Source organism: Chlorocebus sabaeus, chromosome 12 (assembly GCF_047675955.1).
Source record: "Chlorocebus sabaeus isolate Y175 chromosome 12, mChlSab1.0.hap1, whole genome shotgun sequence".
NCBI lineage: Eukaryota > Metazoa > Chordata > Mammalia > Primates > Cercopithecidae > Chlorocebus > Chlorocebus sabaeus.
This window is the reverse complement of record NC_132915.1, coordinates 56,419,087-56,435,314: the sequence shown is the minus strand read 5'-3', so window position 1 is coordinate 56,435,314 and position 16,228 is coordinate 56,419,087. Positions and strand designations below refer to the sequence as shown.

The 16,228-nt window shown below is 38.1% G+C and overlaps 2 protein-coding genes across 2 annotated transcripts in view; both read left to right on the top strand.

Moving 5' to 3' along the window:
- MOB3B (MOB kinase activator 3B) overlaps positions 1-3,850 on the top strand; it is a 230,853-nt gene extending 227,003 nt beyond the window's left edge. The window contains exon 4 of the mRNA XM_073021703.1: positions 3,753-3,850. Within this exon, the coding sequence (XP_072877804.1) occupies positions 3,753-3,767 (15 nt within the window). The 3' untranslated portion in view covers positions 3,768-3,850. The remainder of the gene's footprint in view (positions 1-3,752) is intronic.
- EQTN (equatorin) lies at positions 3,385-15,791 on the top strand. The gene is made up of 8 exons (XM_073021705.1): positions 3,385-3,506; positions 3,753-3,878; positions 5,754-5,840; positions 7,641-7,727; positions 9,078-9,122; positions 10,391-10,450; positions 13,747-13,900; positions 15,116-15,791. Exons 1-8 carry the CDS (start codon positions 3,431-3,433, stop codon positions 15,348-15,350), a joined length of 870 nt encoding a protein of 289 aa, XP_072877806.1. The 5' UTR covers positions 3,385-3,430; the 3' UTR covers positions 15,351-15,791.
- Positions 15,792-16,228: the final 437 nt, after the last annotated feature.

The window sequence follows — 16,228 nt, the reverse complement described above, 5'->3', positions numbered from 1 at the left end:
ACCCTTATCCCATAGAAGAAAACATTTTAACATCTAAAGAGTAGAAAAAGTAAAACTAAAATAAAAGTCCTTTAGGTTCCCCTAAAGCTTCTGTGTCTTAGAGAGAACACTGGCTGACGCTATTTGGTTGTAATACAGTTGTTTGAAATAGGTATTTGCTGTTTAAGGAACAGGGAACTATTTTTGTTGTTTGTTGTCGTTGCTGTTGTTTTCTCCCTGGGGCATTCTGAGTGCCTGGAAGCACCTGATTTGCTTGTGCAGTCCAACCCTTAAATGCCTGGTTATTCTCGGTGTGATCCTGCATCCCAGCCCCTGTCGCCTGACCCGGCAATGAGTCAGCCAGCCCCGTAAGAGGGAGGGCAGGGAGAGACACACGCCCAGCCTGTGCCATTGCCGCTGCCCCCGAGGTGACTTGGTAACTCCTGCAGCTCCGCCAGTAGAGGAGAAATGACTCTCTTTTCTTCAGGCCATGAGACTTCTCCACACCTGCTTAGAATACAGATAAACCGGAACCAGTAAGTCTCTTCTTTGGCTCAGGATCCTTCCTTTTCTCTCCAATTGGGTGGTCTCAGGAGGAAGACAGACAGCAGTAGAGATTGTTTGTGTGCAAGCCATAGTCTGTGTTTCTGTCTAAATATCTCTAGAGGAACAATTAGCTGCTCCGTCCCTAGAACTACATAATGAGTTTTTTTGTTTTTTGTTTTTTTTGCTTTTTTTTTTTTTTTTTTTGCGACGGGGTCTCGCTGTGTTGCCCAGGCTGGAGTGCAGTGGCGCCATCTCGGCTTACTGAAAGCTCCACCTTCCAGGCTCATGCCATTCTCCTGCCTCAGCCTCCCAAGTAGCTGGGACTACAGGTGCCCGCCACTATGCCCAGCTAATTTTTTTTTTTTTTTTTTTTGTATTTTTAGTAGAGACGAGGTTTCACTGTGTTAGCCAGGATGGTCTCGATCTCCTGACCTTGTGATCTGCCCACCTTGGCCTCCCAAAGTGCTGGGATTACAGGTGTGAGCCACTGCACCCGGCCATAATGAGTTCTTAATTAGAATAATACTCATCGAATCTGAGTTGGATATTAAAAAAAGTAAAGAGAGATGGAGGCTGCTGGATGGAGAGTGAGTGAAGAAGTCAGGGAATGTGAGATTTCTAAGGGATTGAAGAACAAGGATGTCAGGTGTATCCAGAGTAGAGAGCTGCCAGGATGGAACGATGTGCCAGAAGGTGATTTGTTTGAATGTAAGTTTCCAAAGTGTTCTAGCTATTTATTGCTGCATAGCAAAGTATGCTGAAACTTGGTGACTTAAAGCAACACCCACTTTAACATATCTCATGCTTTTGTGGGTCATGAATTCAGGCAGGGCTCAGCAGGGCAGTTCTTCTGATTGATGTAGCTAATCAATTACTGTATTTTATGTACTACATAAACTTACTACTCAGATTTAATGAAAATAATACTCAAATTAATTTTTGAAGCACAGTTTTTCAGTTTATATTAATGGACTGTGACAACTAATTTATACCTTGTGGAATTAATCTCCATTTAATGAATTATCTTGAAGACTGGGATGACTCAATCAATTAACATTCTTAGCATTCTTTGAAAATATGTTTTAGGCCATTTTATAAAATTGTGTTATTTATGGATGCGGTGGCTCATGCCTGTGATTCCAGCACTTTGGGAGGCCGAGGCAGGCAGATCACCTGAGGTCAAGAGTTTGAGACCACAGTGGCCAACATGGTAAAACCCCATCTCTATTAAAAATACAAAAATTAGCTGGGCATGTTGGTGGATGCCTGTAATCCTAGCTACTCGGGAAGCTGAGGCACAAGAATTGCTTCAACCCTGGAGGCGGAGGTTGCAGTGGGTCGAGATTATACCACTGCACCCCAGCCTGGGTAACAGAGTGAGACTTTGTCTCAAAAAAAAAAAAAATTGTCTTGTTTCTTAGTATGTGTATGTCTTCAACTTCATTCCCTGTACTACTTATATGTACTACTCTGCCTCTTGAAAAAAATATGGGTATATGAAAACCTCACCACATCTAATTCTTTTAGACATGAGGAAAAATTATATATATAAATATATAAAGTAAACAAGTTCAACCCAATACATGAGTCTTAAATAGTACTGGCTGTGAAACTTATTATTATTTATATAATATAGGTCTTAAAATCTAAAAATGATAGTTTTAGAGAACTTTTCTAAAGAATTATAGTTAAGATAATCCATTAACCGGAACTTGTAGACTTGTCGGGCATTTGGCATCAGAACTTGGTTTTTCCAACTAGTTGTTGTTTTTGTTTGTTTTGCTTTCTGTTTTGTTTTGTTTTGTTGGAGACAGAGACTCACTTCTTCACCCAGGCTGGAGTGCAGTGGTGCAATCTCGGCTTGCTGCAACCTCTGCCTCCCGTGTTCAAGTGCGTGGGCCACCATGCCTGGCTAACTTTTGTATTTTTAGTAGAGATGAGGTTTCACCATGTTGCCCAGGGTGGTCTTGAACTCCTGATCTCAAATGATCTGCCCACCTAAGGCTCCCATAGTGCTGGGATTACAGGTGTGAGCCACTGCGTCCAGCCTCTGACTAGTTTTTAAAAGATATTTTTGTTGCATTTATCCAATAAAACACATCATATTGCAATGCTTTGAGAAATAGATCTGTTCTCATTTTATTATTAACAATATTAATGGTTGCAGGGAGCCAAAGGCCTGTGGGACATGACCAACTCAGAATTCCACTGGAGACTCTATGATCAAACAGCAAACTATTTATTATGAATGCAGGATGTGGGCAAACTCACGACTGCTCCTGCCCACAGAAGGTTTGCTGGAGGCAATTACTCTCTGGTGCTGAGGTTATCTACATCTAGAGAATGCAGTCTTACAAGCCTACTCTGGACCGAGCAGCTGACCCCTTCTTCCACCCTCCTTCTCACTATCTCTTTTGCCTAATAAATACGGAGGGCTGTGTAAAGCTCAGGGCCCTTGTCCACTAGAGGCAGGGTGCTTCCAAATATACTCTTTTGTCTTTGTCTTTTATTCCTGCATTTGCCCCACTGTGTTCAGTCCCCTAGGTCCGTGCGCGCGTTACAAGTGGCGCCCTGATCAGCCACAGAATCGAGGGCTCTACAAATGGTTCTTTAAAATCCAGAACTGAGTAATTAACATTCTTTTATGAAAACACATTTATTAACTTTCAAAGAAAATCTTGTAATGGTTTATTTAAAAAAAACTAAAAACCATTATAGTACCTGAGATAAAGCAGTCTTCAGACTGAGTCACAAAGCTGTTGGGAACCCCACCCCCACCAGCATTCTGATGCCCATCTGACAGTGATGTCATAATGTCCTAGTTAGACACAGGACCTGCTGGGCCACAGAAAGGAGGCTCTGGGAAGACGCACTAGGTTACTGGATAAATCACTTCAATTTCCCAATGAATTTTATATTGTTTATTTTTATACCTGGAGTTTTTTCCTTGAAAGGTGGCACTTTGAAGCCTACTCTTGAAGGTGAGAGAGTATTTAAAACTTTTATAAAAATAGTAGGTAAGAAGGGTGACCCATAATTATGAAAAATTGGTATGTGGCAATTTTCTACAGGATGATATAAACTTTATTATTGGAGATATGGTATGCTTTAGATTTTAAATCTCTGCCTCTAATCCTTTGTGGAAAAAATGCAGTTAGAAAAAGAAAGCAGTAAAAGAAATCAACATATTTGTGATCTATGGTGTGTAATACTTTTTTTTTTTTTAGCATTGCCTAATGTGATGCCTTTAAATGAAGATGTTAATAAACAGGAAGAAAAGCATGAAGATCATCCTCACAATTATGCTCCTGCTAATGAGAAAAATGGCAATTATTATAAAGATATAAAGCAATGTAAGTCTTTAAAGTGAATAGAAATGTATATGCAAAAGTTAATTATCCTGGTTTGACTTAAGTCGCCTTTTTAAAATTCCATCATTTCTGCCTGTATTTGTTGGGTATTTTATTTCTACTTCTGTGACTTGCCTGTTCATACCCTTGCCCATTTTTCCATTACATTGTATTTTCATTTCTTTTCAAGGGCTCTTTTTATGTAGAATATATAAATCCTTTTTATGGTAAAAATAATAAATATTTTCTGCCAGGATGTTGCTTATCTGTAAGCCTTATTTTATTTTATTGCATCTTACTCATTTTTTGAAACAGGGTCTTCTTGCTCTGTCACCCAGGCTGGAGTGCAGTGGCACGACCATGGCTCTCTGCAGCCTTGACCTCCCAGGGTTCAAGCAGTCTTCCCGAGTAGCTGGGACTACAGGCACATGCCATCACACCAGGCTAATTTTTGTATTTTTGTGTAGAAACGGTGTTTCATCATATTGCCCAGGCTGGTCTCAAACTCCTGGGCTCAAGCGATCCACGTGCCTCACCCTCCCGAAGCGCTAGGATTATAGGTGCAAGCCACTACACCTGGCCAAGCCTGTTTGAGTATCTTTAATTACTGAGAAGATTTCAAGTTTTATAATATCAATTCTGGTTATTCATTTCTTTTTAATCTCTGCATTTTGCGTCTTGCCTTAACAGGTCTTATCCAGTCCAAAATATTGTTTTCTTGATTTTTAAAAGTAGTTTTATGTTTTTAACTTGAGCTTTAAATCCAATTATTTTTGTGTATGGCATAAAGTAGGAATAAAACATTATATTTTTCAAGGATGATAGCCAAGTGTCTAACACCAATTCCCTACTAATGTGAAACATTTAATATAATCAAAACTCTAACATGAAATTAGGCCAATTGTTGTACTTGTTTTTTTAAACTGTCTGTTCCTAGAAAAATACCAGTGTTTCAACTTTTATACTTTCGTAACTCATGGCATGAGTGTTGGGTTGTGACTTCCTTTTATTTTTCCATAGCTCTGTCTCAGGAATTGCTCAAAAACGATGAAATATTAGTGGCACCATTTTTATGTGTGTTGTCCATAATTTATCTGTTATCTTGTTAGAGAACATTTAGTCTATGTGCAGTTTTTCCCATGTACATTCTTCTCATATACACACGTGGGTGAATTTCTCTGTTCTCACAAAGAGAGAAATGAATACATATGTACATATTAAATACACGCACATACATTCGTGTGTGTATAGAATTTTGTGTCACCTTATGAAATTTTGGAGAAAGAAGACACATGTGCATGTTCAGTCTGTTGTCTTGATCCAATTCACTTTGATCCTTTGGTTGGGGGAATATGTACATCAGTTTTGAATTGCATCCAACTCCACTGATGAGTCTTAAGAGCAGCATTCTTTATGTGTGTGTGTACATTTGAGTATATGTGAGGGAGCTTAATTGTTATCAAACGATATGCTTTTTAAGCTGAAGTGTTCATTCCATAGTCTAACAGAAGGTTCAAGGGCAAGTAAATGCTTCTTACTTGGTTTTTTGATAATGTCAATACTAACATTGATAACATTGCACATCTACAAATCTACTTCAGCACCTGTTATGTGCTTACATTTTTTTTCGATGAATTTCACCAATAATTGCTTCTTGGAAGGGGTCATTTGACATAAAGATACTAGTTTGACTTTTTTCAATTAGTTTTAGATTTGACCCTTGCCCCACTTTCTTATTTTATAGATGGAAAAAAATGACTGTAATTTTTAAATTTTTTTATTAGTGCATATATTTTAAGAAAAAAACTCAGAGGAAGAAAAAGGTAAGGGAAAAAAGTGACTTAGCTAGTTGCTAAAGACTTTTGCTTTTGTTTTTAGATGTGTTAACAACACAAAATCCAAATGGCACTGAGTCTGAAATAACTGTGAGAGCCACAACTGACCTGAATTTTTCTCTAAAAAACTGTAAGTAGTGAAAGGCACCATTGCACATGTAAAATCCATTAAAGAGATTTCAAAACAGCAATAGAGACTGTTGGGGAGAAAAAAAAGTCTTCATTCCTAAATAAGACTAACATTTTCCCTCTAAAGTTGATTCTATGACTGGGATCCAGCTTAGCTCTTGGCCATCCTCTCTGCTTTTCTCACACTTCCTCCCACACAAATACACTTGAGGCTCCACATCCATTACACTGATCATTTCAGAATCTGGGGAGGTTCTTGCATTTCTAAACCTCATACATTTGGTTTATGTGGAAAGAAAAATTAAATAATAACTAAATTTAGGATTCCAGGAAAATTTACATCTTTCTTAAACCCACAGTTTTACGCCTTTCTGGGTTTTATCTTCAGCTTTAAATGGGGAAGAGAGAATGTTTCTAGCTACGGCAGTGTCAATATTGAGAAATGTGAAACTCAGGAATGCCTAATTATTAACAAAGCTACTTGATAATAATGAAATATTTTGAGCAATTTCAAACCTTGGGATTTAAATGAGACAGTGACATTTCAAGGGTGTATATTAACTCAGTAAATCACTCGTGGGAATCTTGCTTGTGCACAACAAACAGTATCTTGAGTTGTCTGGGACAAGACATGGAGAGGCAGCTCTTAAGTGGACCAGGTACCTCAAATTCCCTTAGGATATGAGTTACTGAGTACAGACCGCAGGACCCAAGGAAGAGACTGCAAAACCCTCACTTTTATTTCCACAATTCAGGCTCTCAGAGGATTGTCAGGGAAAGTGGGATTGGAATAAGACATTCCTGCCATTTTAAATGGGGCTGTGACAGAAGGAGACCTGCTGGCATGGTGGGGATGTTCTAGGGGAGCAAGCCCTCAGGAAGATGGAGATCTGAGGATACCTTTGACTAAGGGTTGCTGAAGGCAAGGGGGGTAAACTGAGGCAATCTAGATGCTTTTCTCCAGAGGATAAGGGTTGCAAAGCAGAATTTAAGGATGACTTACTAGTTTTTCGAGTGCTGCTTGAATCACTATCAACTCCAGTAACTGATTCCCTCTCCCAACCTTCCTTGTCAGCAAGACACCTGTCATGGGTTTGTGGGCTGGCTCAGTGTGAATTTTTTCTGCCCCTCTGTAGAAGTCCTCCTATAATGGGTGCCCTGTACTCCGTATGGAACTTTATTGACTCCTGTATTAAACAGTTAACTGAAATGGCCATCGACTTGAAGAAAGGGTCCTCCAGTCACAGTTGTTACCAAACACTCCCTTAGTGACATACCTCCAGAGGGACCTGTTACAGACTGAGATATATACTAAATTAGACCTGAAAACCCTTTATTTGTAGTCCGAAATCTTTATATCCAAATGTCTGTTTCCAATTTACAAGCACACTTAATATTCAGCCTCCCTTTCTTGCGTCGTTACACTGAACAGCAGCCATGCTGCTCTGGACAAAGAAGATCATTTCATGGCCTGTGCAGGGAACCATCTGGAGCCAATTATCTTCTCCAAGACATCTTCTTTACCTCTAAAGAAAGCCTGTGGCCACATGTTCCTTTTCCTCTCTTTCACAAATTATAGTAGTGTTAATCCCACCTCAGGCACCCCATGATCACAAAAACTTTATTCTTCAATACCTTCTTCTTTCTCCTTTATTTCAGGAAAATGTTAATGTCTTTCTCTTCCTTTTTCTTTGTTGTTCTCTCTCCTTTTCTTTGTACCATTTTTAGCTTAAAAAATATCTAATCTCAGATGTGTAGTCAGTATTTTTACATGCCAATCATTCTTTTTCCCTTTTCCTAGATAAAATTGTCAATGCAACTACATATGAAAAATCTGCCAGTGAAGAAGAAACAACTACTAACGAACCCCCTCATAAAAATATTCCAAGTATTTAAATTACTACACTGTATTCATACCTGGAGCATATCATTATGTGACTTAAAAATTTAAGTTTCACTGCTCTGAGCATTACATAAAGTCATAGCATGCTTAAAGAATTTACACTGCTACCTTTTAAAGTCACTAAAATCTTTTAAATGGTGAATGTCTAAGAGTCAGTCTTCAGGTATACCTGACAAGGGATGGGAAATGAGCGTTTGTAGAAATAGAATTTTATTTTAATAAAAATGTATCACATTTGTGTCTATATTAAATACGTATTCACAAATTAGTATATATTTATAAATATAAGTATATATCGAATGTATTTGAAATATAATTCATTTTGCTAATAATGAAAAATATTCTGCCTGCTTGAGGAATAAACTTATCTCTGGTTAGGATCAATTGTTAGTGTTTCCTAAGATTATTTGAGGTTGGGGGTTGGTAGTGGGAGGCTGCAAAATCAAAATGACCATTTTACTTCCCTCTCAAGAATACTGTTCCTTATAAAATATTTGTGGAGCCATAACAACCCAGGATGGCTCTCCTCTAAGGTCTTGAATGAGTGGCCTAATTGAAGAGAATGGATACCTTTGTGTCGTTACATGAAACCCTATTTTCTCCAGTTCATGCAATCCAAGTATGTTTCTAATGTAATTATTCTGAGTTTGCATTTTTAACACTACTGAAAAAAATCTTTTTTGATATGTTTAAAAATGAAAACCTGATCATCCTGGCATTCCCCTTCTTAAACGTCCCTAGGAACTTACTACTAAGTTTGGGGTCAAGTTTTAACTCCTCAACCAAGCATTCAATTCCAAAACAATCTGGCCACTGTGAAAATGTTCCACTCTCAACTCTGGTTACATTCCCAATCCACACCCTTCACTCCAGACTTACCTGAAGCTCCCAGAGCTTACCGAGCCTGCTTATGAGTGCGCGTTTGCTCACAGCTGGAATGAGCTCACTCTCAGCTTGTTCCCGTGGTGAACAATTGCTAGTTCTCTAAGCTTATATGGGAACATCATCTCCCTTTTGAAGGGTTTCTGGCCTTAACAAGTTGAATTAAGCCCTGTGCATACCACCTGTGCATTTCTACTAACGCCTTCATTATCCTGCTACATAAACAGCAATGACTCTTGTCTGCATCCAAAATTAAGGTGGGTTCCTTGACTGTAATGTCTGAGCCTTGTTTACTTGTGTATAAGTTAGTGCCAACCACAGGGTCTGACACACTGTAGGAGCTCAAAGTTTAACTGCTAAATGACTAACAAACAAATGACTGTTACTCAAACTAAATTATTTTGTTATCCTGTTGTTGTTTTTTTTTGTTGTTGTTGTGTTTTGTTTTAACAGGATCAACCCCAAACCTGTCTGCATTTTGGACAATGTTAGCTAAAGGTAAAGTCATACAGCTAGGTAGCTCAGGGAATGTTTTGGTTTTCTAAAATCTTACTTAGAGCTAAGATCAGTCTAAATACCTCTAATACTGAGTTGATAAGTCAACATTTTGTTGCCACATGTAATAGCAAAATTCAAAACAAACCTAGAAAGGTGATAAAGTGTCATACATTTTCTGTTTGCCCACTCTTTACAAAAGTTTTATTCTCTTACAAATGTTATTCAAATTTATTTATGGTTAAAATTTGTCAGTAAGATTCTTGCTCAATATCATTCATCTTTGTGTTTGGAGCAGTGCATGCAAAAGCACACAGAGATGCATGTATAAATGCAAAGTATATATCAAAATATATGCATGCATAAAAGTGTGTATCATAAATATATAAGCATGCATGTATAGCATGATGTACGTAGTATTTCTATGCATGTGTGTATAAATGCATGTGCATATATGGATGTACACATGTATAAAGGTAACGCATGTATCACACAGAAATATATGCATTGTATATGTGAAATATATACCACATTCAGTTGATCATTTTTCCATATTCTGTGTTTGCATTCTGTATCACCTACTCATTAATATTTCTTTGTCACCCCAAAATCAGTAGTTGCAACACCTTCACAGTCGTTTATGGACATTGGCAGAGCTTTGAAAATTTTTAATTGTCTGACACACACATTCCCAGCTGAAATAGAACAAGGCAATATTCTGCCTTCTTTATTCAGTTCTCGTTCTGTAAATAAGTGTCATTTTTGCACCCCACTTAGTGCCACATTTTTTGCATTTTTTGTGCTTTTTTGTTGATGATTTTGCTCTTTAAAATGGCCCCCAAATGTAGTGTTAAATTGCTGGTTAGTGTTCCTAAGTGCAAGAAGGCTGTGATGTTCCTTATGGAGCTAATATGTGTTAGAGAAGCTTCGTTCAGGCAAGTGTTACAGTGCTGTTGTCTCTGAGTTCAGTGTTAATGAATCAACAATATATATTAAGTGAAGTATCTTTAAACAGAAATACACATAAAACAAAGTTATTTATTGATCAGTTGATGAAAATGCTGTGACCAGACTTGCAGGAATCTAATCCTGTATTTACCCTGGGAGGAACAGTTCAGTATTTGCTAATACAGTGTTTATAGGACTTTATAGAACATAACTGCCATGAATAATGAGAGCACACTGTACATATTATACACACATACATACACCGTCAATAATTTTAGTAAGTGAACATTGTTTACCATAACACCAATTTATTGTTTTAACAGCTATAAATGGAACAACAGTGGTCATGGATGATAAAGATCAATTATTTCACCCAATTCCAGGTAAGAACAAAATATTTCAATTGACTGGGTGCAGTGGCTAATGCCTATAATCCCAGCACTTTGGGAGGCTGAGGCAGGTGGATCGCTTGAGTCCAGGAGTTGGAGACCAGCCTGGGCAACATGACAAAAACCTTTTCTCTACAAAAAATGCAAAAATTAGCCGGACATCGTGGCATGCCATTGTACTCCAGCCTGGGTGACAGAGTGAGACCCTGTCTCAACAAACAAACCAAAGTACTCCAATTAATAGACACATAAATACTCTTACACACCTTAGTGTCTTTATGATGATACTATTTTTGGTGTATGAAAGGCGGTATCATGGTGACTAACATCTCAGAGAGGACATTTACCGTTTAGGAGAGTTATAGTTCCTAAGCATTCTTTTTTAGTTATACTTTGCAGATGACCATTACCACCTTCCTGTTTTGTAACATTTATTCCTGAAACCAAATGGAGGAGGTGAGTGAATAATAAGTAGAATGCAGTCTTTTTTGAAAACAGACTTTATTTTTAGAGCAGTTTTGGGTTTAAAGAAAAATTTGGCAGAAAGTACAGAATTTCCATATTCAACCCTCCTCAGTTTCCCCTACATCTTGCATGATGTGGTACATTTGTTACAATTTATGAACCAATAGTGATTCATTATTAATTGAAGTCCATAGTTTACATTAGGATTCACTCTTTGTATTATACTGTTCTTTGGGTTTTGACAAATGCAAAATATCACGTGTCTACCATCCCAGTATCATACAAAAGTTTCACTGCCCTAAAATCTCCTCTGCCCCCATCAGCTCATCCCTTTGTTCCTCTCTCCCCACGAACCCCTGACAACCACTGATCTTTTTACTATCTCTATAGTTTTGCCTTTTCTAGAATGTCATATAGTTGGAGTCATACAGTATGTAACCTTTGCAGACTAGCTTCTTTCACTTTGCAATATGCATTTAAGATTCCTCTATGTTTTCTTGTGGCTTGAGAGCTCATTTACTTTTATCACTGATATTCCATTGTATGAATGTACCCTACTTCATTCATCTACTGAAGGACATCTTGGTTGCTTCCAATTTTCGGCAATAACAAAAAAAGCTGCTGTAAACACTTGTGTGCGGGGTTTTGTGTGGACATATGTTTTCGACTCATTTTGGTAAACACCTATGAATATGATTTATGGATCATATAGTAAGACTATGTTCAGGTGCAGTGGCTTGCCTATAATCCTAGCACTTTGGAAGGGCAAGGTGGGAAGATGAGAGTGGTTACTTTTGTAAGAAACTACCAGACTATCTTCCAAAGTATTTTTGGAATTCTCACCAGCAATGAATGTGAGCCCCTGTTGCTGGATACGGTTTTCATTAATGGCTTAATTATATTAATAGAAGTAAAATAAACTCCTGATTTGAATGGAAAACTTCATGAAACAAACACATTAATTTCCCCCAGAAAACCTCTCTCCTACAAATAATTGGTTGAAAAATAGGATGATGACATATCTAAGACCTGTCACCTCATTTGTGCGCTGGATTGATAGTTGTGGCCATTTGCCTCATGGTACTTCAAGAAAATTGAGTGATTTGACTAGACGCTGTAATCCCAGCACTTTGGGAGGCTGAGGCAGGCAGATCACCTGAAGTCAGGAGTTCGAGACAAGCCTGACCAACATGGTGAAACCCCGTTTCTATTAAAAATACAAAAAAATTAGCCAGGCGTGGTGGCGGTTGCCTGTAATCCTAGCTACTCAGGAGGCTGAGGCAAGAGAATAGCTTGAACCTGGGAGGCAGAGGTTGCAGTGAGCTAAGATTGCGCCACTGCACTCCAGCCTGGGCGACAGAGCAAGACTCCATCTCAGAAAAAGAAAAAAGAAAGAAAAAAAGAAAAGAAAATTGAGTGATTCTTCTTTGTTTACAAAAGTTATAAACAGGAATGACAAATGCTGGCTCATTTTATAAATACTTTGCCATTTCTTCTATTTAATAGAGCTTGATTGATTTTATTGTTTATTGAGCACATACTACATGTTAGGTGTTGTAGGAACATTATTATGTTAGTCCTCACAGCAACTCCATGAAGTTGGTATTATCTTCATTTTACAGTTAAGAAAACTGAGGCTTAGAGAGAAAAGCTGCCCACGCTTGTAACTAGCTTTTCTGTAACTTCCAGTGATTATGCGTTCCAAACCCTTCTCTAGTTCTGACCATCACCTAGATAAAGAAGATATACTCTGAGCACACATCTTTATTAAAAACCCTTTCAGAAGACAGAAAAGCAATTCAGGAGCACAGCCCATTTTAACATAATTTGTCTGATTATTCCCAAAATAATAGACCTCAAAGCATTAAAAGAGTCATTGACAACTGTACATATTTTCATGGTCTAAGGTCACACATTGACAATTATAATTTTTTAAAATCAGAGAATATAGACATGGAAGCTTGTCATTGCTTATGACCTAAATATCGTTACCTAGAAAATAGTGAAAACCCTTGGAACTTTTGAGTTGGCAGATGCTGGGGGTTAGCTAGCGGAAAGGGGAGAAATAACGACATATTGTCATCATTAAATGTTTATTAAGTGAGATATATATTCACGCAAATATAAAATTTGGCAGTAAAGCTATCATTAATAGATTTAGTTAAAAAAAAAAGATTCTTGATATCTCTGGATCCAGACATATTATATTTAACTTATTTTAGAAAGTTAAATAAATTGATTCTATTTATTTTGTAATGTGAAGTACACTAGATTTAGTCTTTTCAGTAATAAAATGGCAAAACTATCTCTTAAGCCTCAGGGAAGAAGCATTCACTATACCCCACCCTTTTAGCTTAAAAGAAAAATCAGTGCATGACCCAACACTAGAGCATGCACCTTTACCTCCTGAAAGACTGGTCCCTTGGGTGTAAGTCAATCGTTTTGGATAATAATCTCTTCAGACATGGTAGATTAAATCAGATAAAGTCTGCTATACATGCATTTTGACATCTGGTAATCTGGGTTTAAAACCAGATTTTGCCACTTACTATGTGCTATGGGCAAATACAGAAACTTCTGTGATACTATAAAACAGAGCTAAGGACAGCTCCTTCAGGATTGCTGTGAAGGTTAAAGAGGAAAGTTAAGAGTGCTTGGCTTTAGAGAGTAGCTTTCTCCTTTGCAATGCGTGTGGGATGGGAGGCCGGCCAGTTAGTACTCTGGATGGTGGAGGGCTTGCTTCTCTGTATTTGCTTTGCAATCTTTACTCCTTCAGGAAAACACACTGATCACCCTATTTTCCACTGTATTTTCTTTCTTTTCAGAGTCTGATGTGAATGCTACACAGGGAGAAAATCAGCCAGATCTAGAGGATCTGAAGATCAAACTAATGCTGGGAATCTCGTTGATGACCCTCCTCCTCTTTGTGGTCCTCCTGGCATTCTGTAGTGCTACACTGTACAAACTGAGGCATCTGACGTAAGTCTACAGACCTCTGCAGTGTTTACAACAAATGCATGACATCGCATTCTCTGCCTCCTCTCTTTAGTAGATTCTTAGGAATATGTGACCTCTGAATTTATCCACATGGCATTCAAATTGATTCCATTTACCGTATTCAGATGGAGCATTGGGCTGTCTTTAAGGGAATATCCTACTTGAACTTTTTCCCAATAGTCATCCAGAGATAGAAATAACCTTAGTCAATTGGAAAGGATAAAGAGAATCTAGATATGCTCTTTTTTATATAGCCCTGGAACAAATATATTCTGTTCTAAATAGCACATCTGCTTAGCATCTAATGTTTTTTATTCAAGCAAGCCTTGAGACTTTCAAAAAACAGCCAGTCTCTATCACCTTTACACTGTGAGACCTGTCCATTGGCTCTTTCTTATCAAAATATTAAATTCAACTCAAGCCTGATTGAGGGAATTATTTAACATTTTTCAGGCAGTGTAACAGATTACCTTCAAAAATCCTAACAATTGCTTAATGTTCATAATGATCATTAATTCCATTCTTTTCATTGTGGTGTTTTTGATGAATGGTGTATTTCTCTGGCTCATTAAAACTGTGATCCTAGGTATTTATTCCCCTTCATTCAATTTCATTGTACATGTTTCTTATTAAACTTTCATTAAGGCAACTTTTACTATTTTAGTAAATTGGTTTATAAATTCTAGAGATTTGAAACATACTTCAAAGTGTTAAATATAATCAAATTACAATGAAAGAAAAACTAGGCTGGCCGCGGTGGCTCACGCCTATAATCCCAGCACTTTGGGAGGCCAAGGCAGGCAGATCACGAGGTGAAGAGATCAAGACCATCCTGGCCAACATGGTGAAACCCTGTCTCTACTAAAAATACAAAAAGTAGCTGGGCATGGTGGCACGTGCCTGTAGTCCCAGCTACTCGGAAGGCTGAGGCAGGAGAATCATGTGAACCTGGGAGGCAGAGGTTGCAGTGAGCCAAGATTGTGCCACTGCACTCCAGCCTGGTGACAGCAAGACTGTGTCTCAAAAAAAAAAAAAGAAAAAGAAAAGGAGAAACTATATATCATTTATATAATGTTACTAAGTAACTAATGCACTGGGCAAAATTCATATATTTTAATTTCTGAATGCTTGTCTAAGCTGAGTTACAAATGTACACAATTAAAAACAATTCTTGATATATGTTCTTTTCTTCCTCAGTTATAAAAGTTGTGAGAGTCAATACTCTGTCAACCCAGAGCTGGCCACGATGTCTTACTTTCATCCATCAGAAGGTGTATCAGATACATCCTTTTCCAAGAGTGGAGAGAGCAGCACATTATTGGGCACCACTTCTTCAGATATGAGAAGATCAGGCACAAGAACATCAGAATCTAAGATGATGATGGATATTTCCACAGGCTCAGATGATGAGATGCACATAAACAATGAGTAAGAGGTGGAACCTGGTGAAGAAATCATACTGATGAATAAATAACTTTAATTCTTTTGTCATCAAAAGAACTTTCTTTATGTCTTCTGTTAATGTCATGAGTTTGAAGCTCTGCTGAGACATTCTGGTGTCTTAAAAGGAGGACAGACTCAATAAAAATTATCTCTCAGTTATAAAATTTAATGGAAAATGCACAAGAAAATAATTTAAGGTGTGAGAAACTCATCAAGTAAAAGCATTCCTGGAGAGTGACTTTGAAAGATATTTTCTCTAGGCTGATTCATTTTAAAACAAGGACATTTAGATACTTACCTTCCCCAGGGCCATTTTGAGAACATCAGGGAACTTACCACTACCTGTGCACCCCCTTACCACCACTGAAGCAAAAAGAACACACCTGTTCATGTTTTATTGACAAAACAGTTGTGCCATCAAGAGAGGAAACTAAATTAGTGGTAGGATCTCCTAGCCTTCTTGAATTGTTTAAAAGTCATCAGGGGCTGCTCTCACATGGCAAAGAGTAAGAAAGAAAAGATATTTTTCCATTTCTTTTTTCTTTTCTTTTGAGACAGAGTCTCGTTCTGTCTCCAGGCTGGAGTGCAGTGGCGCGATCTCAGCTCTGCAACCTCTGCCTCCTGGGCTCAAGCGATTCTCCTGCCTCAGCCTCACGAGCAACTGGGATTACAGGCACACGTCACCACGCCTGGCTACTTTTTGTATTTTTAGTAGAGATAGGGCTTCACCATGTTGGCCAGGATGGTCTCGATCTCTTGACCTCATGACCTCATGATCTGCCTGCCTTGGCCTCCTGAAGTGCTGGGATTACAGGAGTAAGCCACCGCGCCTGGCCATATTTTTCTATTTCTAAAGTATCCATAATT

What these genes read in the sequence shown, in the direction of transcription:
- EQTN (XM_073021705.1), top strand. Translation starts at nt 3,431, where the DNA reads ATGAATTTTATATTGTTTATTTTTATACCTGGAGTTTTTTCCTTGAAA. An exon ending in GAATTTTTCTCTAAAAAACT is followed by an intron (nt 5,841 to 7,640) that starts GTAAGTAGTGAA and finishes CCCTTTTCCTAG; the next exon opens with ATAAAATTGTCAATGCAACT. An exon ending in CCCTCATAAAAATATTCCAA is followed by an intron (nt 7,728 to 9,077) that starts GTATTTAAATTA and finishes TTGTTTTAACAG; the next exon opens with GATCAACCCCAAACCTGTCT.